Source organism: Pseudophryne corroboree, chromosome 10 (assembly GCF_028390025.1).
Source record: "Pseudophryne corroboree isolate aPseCor3 chromosome 10, aPseCor3.hap2, whole genome shotgun sequence".
Classification (NCBI taxonomy): Eukaryota; Metazoa; Chordata; class Amphibia; order Anura; family Myobatrachidae; genus Pseudophryne; species Pseudophryne corroboree.
The window spans coordinates 140,367,154-140,387,271 of NC_086453.1; the positions used below are offsets into that span (position 1 = coordinate 140,367,154).

Here is a 20,118-nt window from a genome sequence, read left to right on the forward strand (position 1 = left end):
AAAACCACCAAAATCATCGGCGTTGGATCTGAGACAGCCTCTGGATCTTCGCTAGGTGGGATACCCGGCCAATCCACTATATCCTGGTAAATATATCACAAGATTGGACTCATCTGCATATTTAAGTGAAGATCCTGTTGATATTGTGACCGGTCACAGGGACATTGTCAAAACCAAGAGGTGTGCACATTTACATCTAATTGTCAAGGGTCAGAGACTGGCTATAGAGGCTCCATTATCCTATGGTGTATTCATGAGAATTCCTCATTTTTTATATGTATTATTAAAACGTATATAATTCTTTTTAAGGAAACACCTGTTTTTTAGTTTCTTCATTTAGCGCTGTGTACTGGTTCCTCTCTTTCTGTGTTTCCTATGGTTTGGGATAGAAATAACTGTGCTGTTTGTTTTCTTCCTGTGTGAGTACCTTGTGTGAAGGTGCCACTATGGCAGACAAGACTGTTACATGTACGTCTTGCTACCAATTATTTACACCTGCATCTGAGGATTCCAGGGTTTGTGTGAGCTGCAATGAATCCTCTCAGAGCAGCAGCAAAACACAGGATTTGCTTCCTGCTTGACTTTTTGCATTAAAGGGTTTGATGTCTGATATATCAACTGAATTGGCTACAGCTAAAAAGGAGAGACGGATTTTACAGAAATCGGTAAACGATTTAATGGCGGGCCAGAGTCCCGCTGCACAACCCTCCAAACCGCTACCTCAAAAACGTATGCTACCTCCGATCCTTAAGTCGGACTCTGAGGAGGATATTGCTGTGGTTGAGGAGGGGGAGATTGTATTGTCTGAAGATTGGGAAGATGCCACCCCCATCAGGGAGTGGAGTCTCTTCTATGCGATCAGGGAAGTACTGCAGATCCAGGATACGGAGTCGGATCAGACAGCTGCTATGTTTTTTTACAAAGCCAAATAGGTCAAATGTGACACTTCCAGTATTGGATGAGTTAGATAGTTTGTTTAAGGAGGTTTGGATGCACCATGATAAGAAATTTCATGTGCCTAAGCGTTTTATGACCCCTTTCCCTGCAGACAATAGGAAAGTTTGGGAAGCTCCTCCCACAGTGGACGCTTTGGTGTCCAGTCTCTCAAAAAATACAGTGCTACCAGTGCCGGGAGCAACTTCTTTGAAGGAACCGTCAGACTGCAGAATTGATAATTTTTAAAAATCCATATACATGGCTACAGGTGTGTCACAACGACTGGTGACAGTGGGTTGCTGGATCACAAAGGCCATGGAAAAGTGGGCTAGTGACCTCGCTTCTGTTATTAGTGAAGGCAGAGATCATTCTGACCTCCTGCAATTGACACTTCACATTCAGGAATCCGCCTCCTTTTTTTTGTGTGAGGCGATTAAGGAAATAGGTCTTCTAAACGCTCGCATGACTGCAATGTTGGTCTCACAACGTAGGGCTTTGTGGCTGTGCCAGTGGTCAGCGGATGCTGAATCCAAAAAGGGCGTAGAAGGTTTACCTTTCACACGAGAGGTCTTATTTAGAGTAGAATTGGATAAATTGATTACCCGAGCTATAGCCGGTAAATCCACTTATTTGCCGGCAGTGGCTCCGCCTGCTAGACGTCTATATCAGGCCCATCTCTGCAGTCCTTTCGGATGGCCAGGTTTCGGGACAGAGCCAGAGGTGCCTCAAATGCAGCACGAGGCACTAGAGGAAGAGTAGGTAAGCCAACTCCTGCAGGTTCCCAGGAGCAGGGTACTAGCTCTGCTTTCTCTAAGCAGTCTGCCTGACGCCATATCCCCAGAACTGGGAGATCTCCAGGTAGGGGCTTGCCTGAAATTTTTCAGCCATATTTGGGAGTTCCTGCTAGGATGCCTGGGTCACAAAACTGATTTCCCAGGGATACAGACTGGAGTTTTATTTTTTTCCTCCTCAAAGATTCTTCAAATCCAGCTTACCAGTCTCCGCAGATATGCAGGAAACATTGAAATAAGCAATAGAAAAACTGTTACAGACTCGGGTCAATGTCCCAGTTCCTTCACATCTGCAGGCAAAGGGTTATTATTCCAACCTTTTCATGGTACCGAAACCAGACTGTTCGGTCAGACCCATTTTAAATCTCAAGTCACTAAACCCGTATCTGCGGGTATTCAAATTCAAAATGGAATCCTTGAGAGCAGTTATCTCCGGACTGGAAGAGGGTCAATTTCTGGTATCGTTAGACATCAAGGATGCTTACCTGCACATCCCGATATGGCCGCCACATCAGGCGTACCTTCGGTTTGCCCTCCAAGACAATCACTACCAGTTTCAAGCCTTACCTTTCAGTCTTTCTACGGCGCCAATAGTGTTCCCAAAGGTGATGGCGGAGATGATGCTCAAACTTCAGGTACTGGGAGTAGACATTGTCCCGTATCTGGACGACCTGCTGATCAAGGCGGAGTCCAGGGATCAGTTTCTCCTCCGTATCAACCTGACAAGGACTTTGCTTACATGGCACGGGTGGATTCTGAACTTATAGAATTCTCACTTGGAACCTACTCAGAGGCTCCAATTTCTGGGTATGATTCTGGATACGGTGGCAGAGATGATGTTCCTTCCTCGTGAAAAACAATGGCCATCCAGTCTCTAGTGAGGTCAGAACTGAAACCAAACCAGGTCTCTGTGCATCTCTGTATCCGCTTGCTCGGGAAGATGTTGGCTTCTTATGACTCGATTCAGTACGGCAGGTTTCATGCGAGAACCTTCCAGTTGGATCTCTCCAGCAAACGGTCAGGGTCGCATCTACTGATGCACCAGGTTATTCAACTATCCCTCCAAGCGAGGGTGTCGCTCCTGTGATGGTTACAGGCTTTTTACCTGGTGGAAGGTCGAGCCTTCGCAAGTTATCCTTGGATTCTCCTGATGACAGATGCGAGTCACAGAGGTTGGGGAGTGGTAACTCAGAGAGTTCGGTTTCAAGGAAGATGGTCCAGGCAGGAGTCTACCCTTCCCATAAACATCTTAGAGCTCAGAGCGATTTACAGTGCTCTACTCCAGGGCTCCCATCTGCTGCGGAACCAAGCCTTTCAGGTTGTCGGGCAATGCAACGGTGGTAGCGTACATAAACCTCCAAGGCAGAACAAAAAGCAGAGCTGTTGTGAGGGAGGTATCCCGGATTCTTCTCTGGGTGGAAAAGCATGCAAGAGCCGTGTCGGCCATATTCATACCGGGGGTGGACAACTGGGAAGCAGACTTCATAAGCAGGCACGATCTCCATCCAGGAGAGTGGGGTCTTTATCCCCTAGTTTTTCCACAGGTAGTGTGCCGGTGGTGCTGTCCGGAAGTAGACCTCATGGCGTCGCGGATCAACAAAAAACTTCAATGTTATTGTTCCAGGACTCGAGATCCGCAAGCAGTAGTGGTGGATGCTCTGACTACAAATGGGATTACCAGCTGGTATATCTGTTCCCTCCATTCCCGCTGTTATCCAGGGTATTACGACGGGTGAAGGAGAGAGTTCAGGCAATTCTCATTTCCCCGGACTGGCCTCGCAGGACCTGGTATGCGGATCTCCTCTCCCTGTTGATGGAAGAGCCTTGACCTCTACCGCTCCGAGAAGAAATTCTTCAGCAAGGGCCATTTGTCTATCCCGACTTACAGTGGCTGCGTTTAACGGCGTGGAAGTTGAAAGGGAGGTTTTAGCTAGGAAAGGCATCCCTGACACTGTCATTCCTACTATGATCCAGGCCAGGAAGGCTGTCGAGTCACGCCATTACCATCGCATTTGGAAACTATATGTTTCGTGGTGTGAGGGTTGGATGTTTTCACCTATGGAATTCAAGCTTGGCCATTTTTTACGGTTTCTGCAGGCTGGCGTGGACATGGGGTTACGTCTAGGCTCTCTGAAGGTTCAGATTTCGGCCTTATCTGTTTTCTTTCAGAAGCAGCTTGCTGTCCTTCCGGAGGTTCAGACGTTCCTGAAGGGTGTGCTCCATCTTCAGCCACCTTTTGTACCACCTATGGCTCCTTGGGATCTGTCCTTGGTATTGGATTTTATACAGTCTTCTTGGTTTGAACCAAGTCGGTAGAAGTGAGGTTTCTTACTTGGAAAACAGTAACGCTGTTGGCCTTAGCCTTGGCTAGAAGAGTCTCGGAATTAGGGGCCTTGTTGTGCAAAAGTCAGAACTCGTCAACAGTTCTTGCCCAAGGTTGTGTCGGCTTTTCACATCAAGGAACGGATTGTGGTTCCTGTCCTTCCTAAGGACTCGCCCCTGTCTAAGTCCTTGGATGTTGTCCGTACATTGAAGATCTATGTCAAGAGGACCGGTCGCTTCTGAAAATCGGAATCTCTTTGTCCTCTACGATGTCAGTAAGATTGGCTGTCTTGCTTCTAAGCAGACTGTTGCTCGCTGGATCAAACTGACTATTCAGCACGCTAATTCTTCGGCTCATTTGCTTAGGCCTCAATCTATTACTGCCCACTTGACCAGTGGGCTCCTCGTGGTCGTCTGCCCGGGGTGTTTAGGCTTTGCAGTTATGTCGTGCTGCTACCTGGTCCGGTACAAACACCTTTGTGAGGTTTTATCGGTTTGATACCCTGGCATTTGACAATACTCAGTATGGACGTTTGGTCTTGCAGGCGTCTCAGCACGTTTCCACCCTCTCTGGGAGCTTTGGGACGTCCCCACCGTACTAAAGTACCTTCCCCAGTATCCCCTAGGACGTAAGAGAAAATAGGATTTTAATTACCTGACGATAAATAATTTTCTCATAGTACGTAGGGGATACTGGGCGCCCACCTCTGTGCTTTGTTCATTTGTTTGTTTCCTGCATTATGTGGTTGGTTTCGGTCTGAAACTGTTTGGGTCACCTTGCTGTCCTCCTACTTATGTTTAGTTGTGACTGTTCTGTGTGTCAGTGTGCTGGTGATGTTCATCCCAATTTATGGTTGTTGCAGTTGGATCCTTGTTTTGTCTCTTTACCTGTTGGTTCGTTTATACTTTCCTCCTCTCATTGTATGTTCCGTCTCCTTCGGTGACACAGTTTTCTAAACTGGGCTGTGGGAGGGGGCATAGAGGGGAGGAACCAACACACACACACACACGCACTAAATTTTATTTAAAGTGCCTAGGCTCCTTTGGACTCCATCTATACCCCACCATACTAAAGTGTCTTCCCCAGTATCCCCTACGGACTACGAGAAAAGGATTTACTGTCGGGTAATTAATATCGTATTTTTTCTCTGAACAGACAGGAGACGATTGAGCTGCTTCTGGGTAACATGTTTAATGGAGAACATAACGAGTCTGTGATTGTTAATGGTATCCAAGTGCTTCTGACCTTACTTGAGCCACGAAGACTCAGGTAGGTCCTCTGCTATTATCAGAGTAATGTATAGATCTGACTTAGAAATGACAATTTCTGATTGCAAGAGCAGTTATAGATGTACTTTCTATGCCTGTTCTTCATTTCACACTCTCCTAATCCATGTGTGTCTACTCGTCTTAAAATAATGATCTTACTGTATCTCATAATCTCTCTTCCAAGCCACAAAGTTTTTTTTTCCTTTTCATTTCCATCAGTGTTTTAGCCTTCCTCAAAATGCTGCACATGCTGTAACTCCTGTATTAAAGGTTTGTTAATCAGCTTTGACGGTGATTTATAAAAACTTCTGATGGGCAAGTGAAGGTGTTGACTATATTAACTAACCAGCTTCTAGCTACTATTTTTCAAGTGCAAATTATAAAATGATAGGTAGCATCTGATTGCTAGGGGCTATATACTCCACCTGTCCTCTGTAGAAGGAGATACATCTCCCCCATTGTCTTATGACTGCAGATCATGTGCAATTAGGAGTGGAAAAAAATATTGATTCCAAGAAGGAAAAAAAGTCAAACCTTTTTTAAAGCAATCTCCAAATAAACCCTATTTTCATGTTTATTAGTGTAGTCGTCTTAAGTTTTTTTAATGTCTGAATCAATTTCTTTTTTAAAAATCTAGCTAATTTTGTTTTTAAATTTCCCTTCTTGGGGATGGGATATTGGAAGGTGGCGTGTCACTGGAATTTGGGATCAGACTGCATGCACAAGTCTGCATTGTCCAGCATGCTTTGCTTGGAATGGTCTCCTTCTGTCTTTCTTTTTTGTTTACCAACTCCTGGGTTATCAGAGTAAAGGCAGACTTGTAATTGGTTGGTGATGGTGCAGAGAGCAGACAATGAGTAATAGGCAAATAGGCTATGTATACTGAGAGGGGAAAGCCATTAGAAATCCGAGTGGTGTGCAGGATAAAAGGGTAAGGCTCTGTATATTTCCAGGAACACTAATCTGCTTTCTAAGAACAGTAAAGGGCCGTATTCATGGGCCGATTTGGGGAGAGATGTGTGCTGAGCGTTTCGCTCAGCACACATCTCTGCCCCCGCTCAGCACAGCGCGATGTGTGCTGAGCGTGTGGGGTGAGACGGGGGGGGGGGGGGGGGGGGCGCTCATTTCACCCAGCGGGTGAAGTGAGCGACTTGCTAGATTGGCCTGCATGCAGACCAAACTAGCACCAGCGATAGCGATGCGCGGGGCTGCGCTTCGCTATCGCTGTGAGGGGTACACACGGAGTGATCACTGCTTAAAATCTAAGCAATCTAGTCAGATTGCTTAGATTTTAAGCAGGAATCGCTCCGTGATTACCCCCCTTAACTAGTTATATCCCCATATCTTTTGTGTTACACTATGGAAACCCATCACTCTGTGTCCCATTCTCTCCACTGTCTTTATCTTCACCTCTCTGTTTCCATAGAGTCTATGAATAATTCTGTGTCCTAGGCTAGATGAAAATGATGATATAAAATGCTGCCAGAGTGCAGTGCTTGTGTGGTATCGGAAACTCCAGTATAACTGCTTATAATCATAATTTGCCTGGTTTCTGAGCACCAATAATACCCACACACACCTTCCTTCCTTAGGATTGCCTGTGTATAGAGAACAGTACAGTACCATGCTATACATAAAGTAGTTTTACATTTTTGTTCCTTGCATATCATTTTATATTAAATGTCATGGTCATTTTAAATAGCTTTCTATTTAATTTCATAGAAGTTCGTTGGTTTGGTCTTTTTACAGTTACCAGCTGCATAATGTACTGTAATTAGCAGACCTGGGGGTATATTTACTAACGTGGGGGTTTCAGAAGGGGAGATGGTGGCCATAGCGACCAGATTGTAGCTGTTCTCTTCTTGAAGGTGCTAGCTAAATAAGCAGAATCTGATTGGTTGGTACAGGATGAGTATCCCATATCCAAATGTTCCGAAATACGAAATATTCCGAAATACGGACTTTTTTGAGTGAGAGAGTGAAACCTTTGTTTTTGATGGCTCAATGTACACAAACTTTGTTTAATACACAGTTATTAAAAATATTGTATTAAATGACCTTCAGGCTGTGTGTATAAGGTGTATATGAAATATAAATGAATTGTGTGAATGTAGACACACTTTGTTTAATGCACAAAGTTATAAAAAATATTGGCTAAAATTACCTTCAGGCTGTGTGTATAAGGTGTATATGTAACATAAATGCATTCTGTGCTTAGATTTAGGTCCCATCACCATGATATCTCATTATGGTATGCAATTATTCCAAAATACGGAAAAATCCCATATCCAAAATACCTCTGGTCCCAAGCATTTTGGATAAGGGATACTCAACCTGTATTGGCAACATCTCCACTTCTGAAAATGTGCACTTTAGTAAATAAACCCTCTGCAGTGAGACTCTAAAATCTCATTGCAATTAGGCGTGATCGTGTCACACCCACAATAAAGAGCAGCTTTGGGGTGAGTTCCGCTACCTGGCACTTCTATGCTGTTCATCCATGATTGATTTGCCCCCCTAAGGCTGATAATGTATGTAGAGGAATTGGCAGTCTTCACATGTAGCTATGCAAGCAAGGAATAGAACATACTCCTTAGAAATAGTTTTGAAAATCTAAAATTATTTGGTTTTAAAAAGAAAGCTGGTACTTTGTGATGGTTATCAATTTAAGGCTACAAAAATAGATGTTTTTAGATATGGTATTTAAGAACATCAGAATCTTTTTGATTTAGAGACCAAATTATTATTATTTTTTTCAATAATGCAAAGGGGTATATTCAATAAATGTTGGAACCTTTCCGACAAGCATTGTCGGATCCTGTTCAATAAACTGCCAAATCCGACTGTCTGTCGGATTTGGCCGCTGCTGCTGCTCGCCCTGATCCCAGTGCTGGCTGGGCATCCTCATCCTCCCCGCTGCTGCTCCCTTCCCCGCTGGCCGGGTGTCCTTATCTTCCCTGCTGTTGCTGCTGACCTCGGCGCCGTGCGCTGCCCTGACCGGCTCTTCCTCCCTGGGCCCGGAGCAGCTGCCCCTCATCCTGGGATAGGGGGCACTGGTCACACTTGCTAGAAGCGACAACAACATGATGAGAGACATATGGCTGTGACTGGTGCCCCCTATCTCAGGCATCTTGGGTGAGGGCGGAGCAGTAGCTCGTGTTCCCGGGGGTGCGTCACGCAGGTTACAGCAGCGGGTAGCGGGGGGACCCCCCAGGTCACACCCCTCCCTCCGCCGCAGGCACCAGTTATGGGAGTCACCTGCAGTGCGACGCCCGCACTCCCTGTGTGCAGCGGGTGGTAGGCGCTAGCCTGGCAGCATGTCTGTATATAAGGCAGCAGCCTGTGACGGGTACAGGTGGGAGCGGTGTCACCAAGCCGGGTCCCGGAATGAAGAGAGAGATCATCAACACGGCAGGGTGTATGGAGGAGGCGGCGACAGTGTCAATCTGACTTTTTTAAAAGTCTTATTGACATTGTCGGAAATGGGGCAAAAACGTGTCTGGTTTGGCCACGCTTCCGACAATACATGCAGATCGGCGGCTCCGAGTGCATTCTGACTTGTCGGAAAAAACGGCCTGCTAATGAATAGGTCGGAACACCTTCCGACCTTTAATCAGTCGGAATCTGCCGTCTTTCCGACAAAACGGCAGCTTCCGACAGCTATTGAATACACCCGAAGTGTTTGTCTTGTACTACTAATCTACCTTGAAAGGATGCTTGCAGAAAGTTTGGCTGATCTGTATAACTTGTATGTGTATTTATTAACATGTTAACAAACTTATATAATTATATGAATAGTTTATAAACCAATGCTGCCAATCTTGCACATTTTGTATACTTGAAGTGACCGGTGTCATTTTTTGGTATTTTTGTTCAGGGCTGAGCTGGGTGGACTGAGTGGGTTCTACTGTAACTTGGAGGGTCAGCTGGAGCTCAATCCTCCTGGTATAGATGCAATGTCCAGTACCCAAGCCAGTGTAGGCACACTGTTGGCCATCAAGGAGCATTTAAAAGAATTCCATCAACTCCTCATTGATCCACCTAAGGTACAATTGCATTGTTCCCATTCATTTTTATTGATTCATTCATTTATTTATCTTTGCACTTTTTAGTTCTGTATTAAAATATTTGAACCATTATGCTTTGTGGAAACCAAGCTCTAAAAGAGTATGTTCTCCTATGCAAATATCTTTACTCTTGGCCAGTTTAAATCAATGTTCCGCAAGGAACTTCCTTTTCAGGAAAATGTATCCTTTATTTAGAATTATGGATATGTTTGTTGGGAGAAGAAACTTACATAAATGTGTGTGCTGTTACTTTACTTTCTTTAATATTTGAGAAAAGGGTAATTTTTTTTGTCAGCCCCTGGAGGGACACTGGCACTAAGTCAAGACACTGGGGTTTTGGTGGTGGCTTACAGGGAGCTGGCACTTTAAATAATCTAAAAGTAAAACAGGCTCCTCCCCCTCTATCCCCCATCATCTCTCCGTTTTGAATTGGTGTCGAGGGAGTCGGTCACAACTGACTGAGCTCCAGTTCAGTTTACATATTACTTTATTTATTTTACTATTTTTTATTCAAGGGACTTTGTTTCCCTCTGCCTCAGGAGACCCTTTGCCACTTAATAAGAGAAGTGGTGTTAGTGAGTATTTCCTATTTTTCAAAAAAAACCACACTGTGTAGAGTAGTTTTACTCCTGTACCCCTCCTTCATCTAGTAATGCACTTAATAGGGATCATTTTGGATCTGAACATAGTTTAGGCATATTCAAGCAATAGACGTATGGGTAATTTAACTTTACATCCAGAGATAAGAAGTTTGCAGTAGACGTGAGGATTATTTAGTCTAGTAGTTTCTGAAGTCCCTTATACTCTGGTCTTCTAGAGGAATGGCAGTTTCCGGAATGGAGAGACAAATGCCTTTCTGTACGTACCTAAAATATATATGAACTTTTAAAATAAGTAACAATTGGAAAATGTGAATGACACATTTCCAAATATATATTTGTCTTTTAGTAACATAGGGAGTTATGTGATAGGTTCAAGCCTTATTGAACCGGTAAGACTTCATGAGTTCACCACTAAATTTAAAGCAACAACCTGGTTTCCAGTTTAAGTTTACTGGCGTAAAGTGTGTAATAAATGTGTACATCTTCTTTGTAACATTTTACTACTGCTAAATCGAATATTGATAACTACAGTAAATCGGTGCAAATACCTAAGCTGATCAAACAGATCTACTTACTTTTGCCTACACACTATACCTAATACATTTTCTTTTTAGACTATGTAGGATTAATACAATAATCATAATATAGCAAGATTATTGGTAATGTTTGCAAACAAATCTGTTTACCGTAAATTATATTACCTTATTGGTAAAGTTATAATTTTTATTCATAGCCTTTATTTATGATGTACTGACTTATTACACTGTACATAGAAGTGTGCGTGACCCAAACATTACGTGCAGTAGCGTGAAACAGAAGGTAAAGATGGGCCTGTACAAATGCGCTTACAGTCCAGAAGGTGTGGCGAACAGTTGATAAATAAGGTAGCGGAGTAACGATTGTGTCTGCCAGTGGGGAAAGTGCTTGTGTTAAATGTTCCATTGTGTTTTATGTTTTATTGTGTTCTTTTAGCTCAGGGGTGGAGAACCTTTGGCCCCCACCCCTGAGGCTGTTGTTGAACTACACATACCAGCATGCCTTGGTACAGATTTGCTATTTGGCCATGCTAAAACTGTTGCAGGGTATGCTGGGATGTGTAGTTCAACAACAGCTGGAGGGCCAAATGTTCCCTATCTCTGTTTTAGCTAGTCGACTTACTGATGATAGACTCTTGGGAAAAACTCTACTCTTACTTCTAAAAGTAATCCAGACAGGATAACTACATGATGTTACCGCAACAATTCCCCATGAAACCCCACCATTTGTTTTAAGATTGTGTTCTGTTTATTTTTGTAGAAAGAAAGCTTGCAGACGACGTGGGGGGTTCTTGATCCACCATTAGGGAATACTCGTCTCCATGTGGTGAAATTGCTTGCTAGCGCAATTAACACAAACAATATAGCTTTAAACCAGGAACTAATTGATCTAGATTCAATCAACACCATGCTGGTAAGTTATTTTCAGTATAAAAGCTAACTCTACAAGGAAATGATAGTAGTGCATTAGGACATGCAATAAGATGTGTGTGTGTGTATAGGTCTTTGTGGGAGTGTATATGTACAATGTGTATGTTTCTATAAGTATATTTACAGTATGTATCTACATTTATTTTGTAATTGTATGTCTAAGTGAACTATGTCTACTTATTGATACCCCTATATATGTTCCTTCTTTCAGAATCTGTATTTCAAGTACATGTACAACAACTTCTTGCATTCCCAAGTGGAGGTTTGCATCAATACAGTTTTAAATTCAACGTCCGTTGAAGAAGCCAATGAGAGCGATCTGCAGGAGAATATGCTTGTCAAATATGTAAGAATAATGGTTTAAGTACCTTGACTTGTGTGGGGGATAAGCAATGTTATGGGAAAGGAGCATGTCCATAGGCAAATCATTTAGGACCTGATTCAGAGGTGGACGCTGCTGCTGTGTCTGCACTTTGTCAGTTGACAGAGTTGCGGGAGCGATAATATGCAAATGCTGGTATCAGATTTCCCCTTGTGTAGTCGCGTGCTCCTGAATGTGCATGCCCAGAGACGCCCTATTTCTATGTCCGAACACCCTGTAATTCTGCTGGTGGTTATTAACATGCCACCATCAGTCACACCAGTTTCTCTGTCTGGATGTGGCCTCTGTGGAAGCAGCCACTGACGCACTCTTCACCCTTCCCCCATACATGTTGACTTTTTTGCATTCACTTCAGGTCACCACCAAGGAATGCCCATCGCATTGCTGTCTGGTTTCTGGTACCGTCTCAGTGAATCCTAATAACACCTTTGTGTGTACATGAGGGTAACGCTGGTGCCGTATGGGTTTTCTCAATTGTTTGCGCATGCGCAGCAGCAAACAATCACTCAGCTACGTGAACATCTGCATTCGCGCAGTTTGCGTGCGCCTCTGACTCTGGTGTAAATGAGATTTCACAGGATTCTGGGATTTGGTGAGCGGTTTTATGGTGTGGTTTTTTGTTTATGGAGTTGGATGTATTTAATATACTGGCTGTCTGGATCCTAACGTTCAGGATCCCGACACCGGAATCCCGACACCCTGTAAAATGCTGGTAGTCAGAATACCGACCGCCCCCCCTTGGTATTTCCACTCGGTTGGTAGGTCCACGCCACCACCCGAGGGAGAATAGAACCCATGGCGAGCGAAGCGTGGCGAGCTCGCGAGGGGAATCGCTGTGCACGCTGCCAGTATTATGGTTATCAAGATCCTGACAGCCGGTGTGCCGTATCCAACACATATGTAAGGAATTTCCACATGACATTGAAAACGTTTTGGTGTGAAGGCTTCATTATCTAGTAATCTCTGGAATGGAATAATTTACTGGTATCTATCAATGTCAGATTTTACAGAAATGCCACCTGGTGCAGAGGATACTTTCAGCATGGGAAGATAATGAGCGAGAACAGTAAGTGTTAATCTTGAGAATTAAAAACCATTGTTTCATATTCTTAATTGGGACATTTTTAGTCTCCCTTGTACACTTGGTTGGGTTACCTCCGGATCCTCTTACGTTAGTCTAGAGATTAAGTGTCTTCTGCTGATTTGCAGCTCAAACCGTTAAACAAAGGCTGCCCAATTTGTACCAGTTATAATAACAACAAGGTACCGCAGCACAAATAAAGCGCTCCAATCAATGTAAAAACACAAACATTTCAGCATGTGACCAATCCAGCAGGTGAATAAGACAACGCTGAATGGGTCACATGGGTGAGAAAATATGATGTACAGATGTGTCCTCATATACTTGGTGTCGATACGCCACACAGCGCGAGGTGCCCGGCGACACAGAGACTCTCAGAGATGATAGTGTACCGTACTGTTCTCTAATGTATGCATCTTATTCACATCACAGAGGCAGCTAAACACCACTCTGTGTACTAGAGACGCTAGACTGTGACTTTAACTGCCTATGACTTAGTTTTACGCACGTACATAGTCGCAGATGAAGCACAGCGGAACTTAGCATGAGAAAAAGCAGCAGTCGCTGCATTGTAGCACTTTGTATACAGATTCAGACTCTGCAGTACACAGATACAGGTTGCGTTTCCCATATCTGAAAATGCAATATCCAAAATATTCAGATATCTAAAATTGTTTGTGCGCTGACTGAGACAGTGAGACCTTTGCTTTCTGATGGTTCAATGTGCACAAACTTTGTTTAGTGTCTAAAAGTATTAAAAATATTGTATAAAATGACTTTCAAGCTATGGGGTTAATCCAATTAACTTGTGATGAGTTGGCGTTGCAACAATGTGCAAGAGTACAAGCGCCGACAGTGGATCTTCACCCCAACAGCCCTGTCTCGCCCCAGATTTTTATATTTCTCTAACGTCCTAGTGGATGCTGGGGACTCCGTAAGGACCATGGGGAATAGACGGGCTCCGCAGGAGACTAGGCACTCTAAAGAAAGATTTAGTACTACCTGGTGTGCACTGGCTCCTCCCTCTATGCCCCTCCTCCAGACCTCAGTTAGAATCTGTGCCCGGCCAGAGCTGGGTGCTTTTAGTGAGCTCTCCTGAGCTTGCTAATAAGAAAGTATTTTAGTTAGGTTTTTTTATTTTCAGAGAGCTTCTGCTGGCAACAGACTCTCTGCTACGTGGGACTGAGGAGAGAAGCAAACCTACTAACTGCGGCTAGGTTGCGCTTCTTAGGCTACTGGACACCATTAGCTCCAGAGGGATCGAACACAGGACCTGACCTTGTCGTCCGTTCCCGGAGTCGCGCCGCCGTCCCCCTCGCAGAGCCAGAAGTCAGAAGCCGGCAGAAGCAAGAAGACATCGAAATCGGCGGCAGAAGACTCCTGTCTTCACATGAGGTAGCGCACAGCACTGCAGCTGTGCGCCATTGCGCCCACACTACCCACACACTCCGGTCACTGTAGGGTGCAGGGCGCAGGGGGGGGCGCCCTGGGCAGCAATTAAGATACCTCTTGGCAAAAAGACACATATATACAGCTGGGCACTGTATATATGTACGAGCCCCCGCCATTTTATTACACAGACCCGGGACTGAAGCCCGCCGCTGAGGGGGCGGGGCCTTCTTCCTCAGCACTAACCAGCGCCATTTTCTCTTCACAGCTCCGCTGAGAGGAAGCTCCTCAGGCTCTCCCCTGCAGTATCAAGGTAGAAAAAGGGTAAAAAGAGAGGGGGGGCACATAAATTTAGGCGCAAAATTATCATAAACAGCAGCTACTGGGTAAACACTAAGTTACTGTGTAATCCCTGGGTTATATAGCGCTGGGGTGTGTGCTGGCATACTCTCTCTCTGTCTCCCCAAAAGGCCTTGTGGGGTCCTGTCCTCAATTAGAGCATTCCCTGTGTGTGTGCGGTGTGTCGGTACGTTTGTGTCGACATGTTTGACTAGGACGGTTACGTGGAGGCAGAACAAGTGCAAGTGACTGTGGTGTCGGCGCCGACACCTGATTGGATGGATATGTGGAAGGTGTTAAATGATAATGTAAGCTCCTTGCATAAAAGGTTGGATAATCAGTCAGGGTCTCAACCCGTGTCTGATTCTGCAGCTCAGAGGCCGTCAGGGTCTCAAAAGCGCCCACTATCCCAGTTGGTTGACACAGATGTCGACACGGATTCTGACTCCAGTGTCGATGACAATGAGGCAAAGTTGCAGCCTAAAATGACTAAAGCCATCCGATACATGATTATAGCAGTGAAGGATGTATTGCACATACCGGAGGAAAACCCTGTCCCTGACAAAAGGGTATATATGTATGGGGAGAAAAAGCAAGAGGTGACTTTTCCCCCTTCACATGAGTTAAATGAATTATGTGAAAAAGCATGGGATTCCCCCGATAAGAAAGTGCTGATTTCCAAAAGGTTACTTATGGCGTACCCTTTCCCGCCAACGGACAGGATGCGCTGGGAATCCTCCCCTAGGGTAGATAAAGCTCTGACACGCTTATCTAAAAAGGTGGCCCTGCCGTCACAGGATACGGCCGCCCTAAAGGATCCTGCAGATAGGAAGCAGGAAAGTATCCTGAAGTCCGTTTATGCACACTCAGGTACTATACTGAGGCCGGCTATTGCGTCGGCCTGGATGTGTAGTGCTGTAGCAGCATGGACGGATAATCTGTCTGAGGAAATGGTTATCTTAGACAAGGATACCATTTTACTGACCCTGGGGCATATAAAAGACGCTGTCCTATATATGAGGGATGCCCAGAGGGACATTTGCCTACTGGGCTCTAGAATAAATGCAATGTCAATTTCTGCCAGAAGGGTCCTGTGGACTCTGCAATGGACAGGTGATGCCGACTCCAAAAAGCACATGGAGGTGTTACCTTACAAGGGTGAGGAATTGTTTGGGGACGGTCTCTCGGACCTAGTTTCCACAGCTACGGCTGGGAAGTCAAACTTTTTGCCATATATTCCCTCACAGCCTAAGAAAGCACCGTATTACCAAATGCAGTCCTTTCGATCACAGAGAAGCAAGAAGGTCAGAGGTGCGTCCTTTCTGGCCAGAGGCAGGGGTAGCGGAAAGAAGCTGCACAACACAGCTAGTTCCCAGGAACAGAAGTCCTCCCCGGCTTCCACTAAATCCACCGCATGACGCTGGGGCTCCACAGGAGCCAGGAGCGGTGGGGGCGCGTCTCCGAAATTTCAGCCACCAGTGGGTTCGCTCACAGGTGGATCCCTGGGGTATACAGATTGTGTCTCAGGGATACAAGCTGGAATTCGAAGTGATGCCCCCTCACCGTTACCTCAAATCGGCCCTGCCAGCTTCCCCCATAGAAAGGGAAGTAGTGTTAGCGTCAATTCACAAGTTATATCTCCAGCAGGTGGTGGTAAAGGTTCCCCTCCTTCAACAAGGAAGAGGATACTATTCCACAATGTTTGTGGTACCGGAACCGGACGGTTCGGTCAGACCCATATGGAATTTAAAATCCCTGAACATTTATCTGAAAAGATTCAAGTTCAAAATGGAATCGCTCAGAGCGGTCATTGCAAGCCTGGAAGAGGGGGATTTTATGGTGTCTCTGGACATCAAGGATGCGTACTTGCATGTCCCCATTTATCCACCTCATCAGGAGTACCTCAGGTTTGTGGTACAGGACTGTCATTACCAATTCCAGACGTTGCCGTTTGGCCTGTCCACGGAACCGAGAATATTTACCAAGGTGATGGCGGAAATGATGGTGCTCCTTCGGAAGCAAGGGGTTACGATTATCCCATACTTGGACGATCTCCTCATAAAGGCGAGGTCCAGGGAGCGGTTGCTGATCAGCGTTGCACTCTCTCAGGAAGTGTTGGAACAGCACGGCTGGATTCTGAATATTCCAAAGTCACAGCTGATTCCTACGACGCGTCTGCCCTTCCTGGGCATGATTCTGGACACAAACCAGAAAAAGGTGTTTCTCCCGGAGGAGAAGGCTCAGGAGCTCGTGACTCTGGTCAGAGGCCTCCTAAAACCAAAACAGGTATCGGTGCATCACTGCACGCGAGTCCTGGGAAAGATGGTGGCGTCATACGAAGCCATTCCCTTCGGCAGGTTCCATGCGAGGATCTTTCAGTGGGATCTGTTGGACAAGTGGTCCGGATCGCATCTTCAGATGCATCGGCTGATCACCCTGTCCCCCAGGGCCAGGGTGTCTCTTCTGTGGTGGCTGCAAAGTGCTCACCTCCTCGAGGGCCGCAGGTTCGACATTCAGGACTGGGTCCTGGTGACCACGGATGCAAGCCTCTGAGGATGGGGGGCAGTCACTCAAGGAAGAAACTTCCAGGGGCTGTGGTCAAGTCAGGAGACTTGTCTGCACATCAATATCCTGGAACTAAGGGCCGTATACAACGCCCTGAGTCAAGCGGAGCCTCTGCTTCGAAACCAACCAGTGCTGATTCAGTCAGACAACATCACGGTAGTGGCCCATGTAAACCGCCAGGGCGGCACAAGAAGCAGGGTGGCAATGGCAGAAGCCACCAGGATTCTTCGTTGGGTGGAGAATCACGTACTAGCACTGTCAGCAGTGTTCATTCCGGGAGTGGACAACTGGGAAGCAGACTTCCTCAGCAGGCACGACCTCCACCCGGGAGAGTGGGGACTTCATCAAGAAGTCTTCACGCAGATTGCAAATCGATGGGAACTGCCACAGGTGGACATGATGGCGTCCCGTCTCAACAAAAAGCTAAAAAGATATTGCGCCAGGTCAAGGGTCCCTCAGGCGATAGCTGTGGACGCACTAGTAACACCGTGGGTGTTCCAGTCGGTCTATGTGTTTCCTCCTCTTCCTCTCATACCAAAGGTGCTGAGAATTGTAAGAAAAAGAGGAGTGAGAACAATACTCATTGTTCCGGATTGGCCAAGAAGGACTTGGTACCCGGAATTGCAAGAAATGCTCAGAGGACCCGTGGCCTCTGCCTCTCAGACAGGACCTGTTACAACAAGGGCCCTGTCTGTTCCAAGACTTACCGCGGCTGCGTTTGACGGCATGGCGGTTGAACGCCGGATCCTAGCGGATAAAGGCATTCCGGATGAAGTTATTCCTACGCTGATAAAGGCTAGGAAGGATGTGACAGCAAAGCATTATCACCGTATATGGCGAAAATATGTTGCTTGGTGTGAGGCCAGGAACGCCCCTACTGAGGAATTCCAGCTGGGTCGATTCCTGCACTTCCTACAGTCAGGAGTGACCATGGGCCTGAAATTAGGGTCCATAAAGGTCCAGATTTTGGCCCTATCCATTTTCTTCCAAAAAGAACTGGCTTCACTGCCTGAGGTTCAGACGTTTGTTGAGGGAGTGCTGCATATTCACCCCCCTTTTGTGCCACCAGTGGCACCTTGGGATCTTAACGTGGTGTTGAGTTTCCTGAAATCCCACTGGTGTGAGCCACTTAAGACCGTGGAGCTAAAGTATCTCACGTGGAAAGTGGTCATGCTGTTGGCCTTAGCTTCGGCTAGGCGTGTGTCAGAATTGGCGACTTTGTCATGTAAAAGCCCCTATCTGGTTTTCCATATGGATAGGGCAGAATTGCGGACTCATCCGCAATTTCTGCCAAAGGTGGGGTCATCCTTTCATTTGAACCAACCTATTGTGGTGCCTGCGGCTACTGGTGACTTGGAGGATTCCAAGTTGCTTGACGTAGTCCGGGCTTTGAAGATTTATGTGACCAGAACGGCTGGAGTCAGGAAGACTGACTCGTTGTTTGTCCTGTATACATCCAACAAGCTGGGTGCTCCTGCTTCAAAGCAAACTATTGCTCGCTGGATCTGTGGCACGATTCAGCAGGCTCATTCTGCGGCTGGGTTGCCGCATCCAAAATCAGTGAAAGCCCATTCCACGAGAAAGGTGGGCTCTTCTTGGGCGGCTGCCCGAGGGGTCTTGGCATTACAGCTTTGCCGAGCTGCTACTTGGTCTGGTTCAAACACATTTGCAAAGTTCTACAAGTTTGATACCCTGGCTGAGGAGGACCTTGAGTTTGCCTATTCGGTGCTGCAGAGTCATCCGCACTCTCCCGCCCGTTTGGGAGCTTTGGTATAATCCCCATGGTCCTTACGGAGTCCCCAGCATCCACTAGGACGTTAGAGAAAATAAGATTTTACTCACCGGTAAATCTATTTCTCGTAGTCCGTAGTGGATGCTGGGCGCCCGTCCCAAGTGCGGACTTTCTGCAATACGTGTATATAGTTATTTCTTACTAAAGGGTTATGTTATGTGGCATCGGTTGAGTGATGCTTGTTTGTTGTTCATACTGTTAACTGGGTAAGTTTATCACGAGTTATACGGTGTGATTGGTGTGGCTGGTATGAGTCTTACCCTGGATTCCAAAATCCTTTCCTTGTAATGTCAGCTCTTCCGGGCACAGTTTCTTTAACTGAGGTCTGGAGGAGGGGCATAGAGGGAGGAGCCAGTGCACACCAGGTAGTACCAAATCTTTCTTTAGAGTGCCCAGTCTCCTGCGGAGCCCGTCTATTCCCCATGGTCCTTACGGAGTCCCCAGCATCCACTACAGACTACGAGAAATAGATTTACCGGTGAGTAAAATCTTGTTTTTTGTACTGCCCTATGAGGCTTTGAACAAAAATCTGTGAATCTGGCTGTACTGTAAGTGGAGCACATAGCCTAAGTTACTTGTGGGAGAGAGAACATTGCAGCAAATAGTATTAACCCCTATCTGTATATGGTGTATATGAAACCTAAATGAATTGTGTATGTACACAACCTTTGTTTCCTGCACAAAATTATTAAAAATATTGTTTAAAATCACCTCGGGCCATGGGCCAGATTCAGTGAGCCTTGCTATATTACTGCAGGCTTGTAACAGTAGCCGAGGGCTATTCAATTGCAGCCCACAATAAGCCTGCAGGTTGCACATCACACAGATTTCTGTTCGTACCTCAGAAAGCTCAAACAGAAATCCACGTTAAGTAGAGCTTTCCTGCCCTTTTTGCGTCTCAACCTATATACAGATGACCCTTCTCATTGATCAGCGCATGCTAGCGATGTAGTCTGTCACACTTTGTTTTATTTATGCGAGTAAGATGCACATTTTGAGCGAGGAAAGCTGCGCTGCACCAATTGGGGCTGTTTGCTACGATTTGAACAACAGTGGACCTAATTCAGACCTGATCGCAGCAGCAACATTTTTCTCTAATGGGCAAAACCATGTGCAG

General features: G+C 45.8%; 1 protein-coding gene across 2 annotated transcripts in view; it reads left to right on the forward strand.

Moving 5' to 3' along the window:
• Positions 1–20,118, forward strand: part of PPP6R1 (protein phosphatase 6 regulatory subunit 1) — a 329,328-nt gene that overhangs the window by 119,466 nt on the left and 189,744 nt on the right. For both annotated transcript variants that reach the window (XM_063942823.1, XM_063942824.1), the window contains exons 7-11: positions 5,206–5,319; positions 9,196–9,364; positions 11,284–11,436; positions 11,665–11,799; positions 12,837–12,901. In XM_063942823.1, the coding sequence (XP_063798893.1) occupies positions 5,206–5,319; positions 9,196–9,364; positions 11,284–11,436; positions 11,665–11,799; positions 12,837–12,901 (636 nt within the window). The remainder of the gene's footprint in view (positions 1–5,205; positions 5,320–9,195; positions 9,365–11,283; positions 11,437–11,664; positions 11,800–12,836; positions 12,902–20,118) is intronic.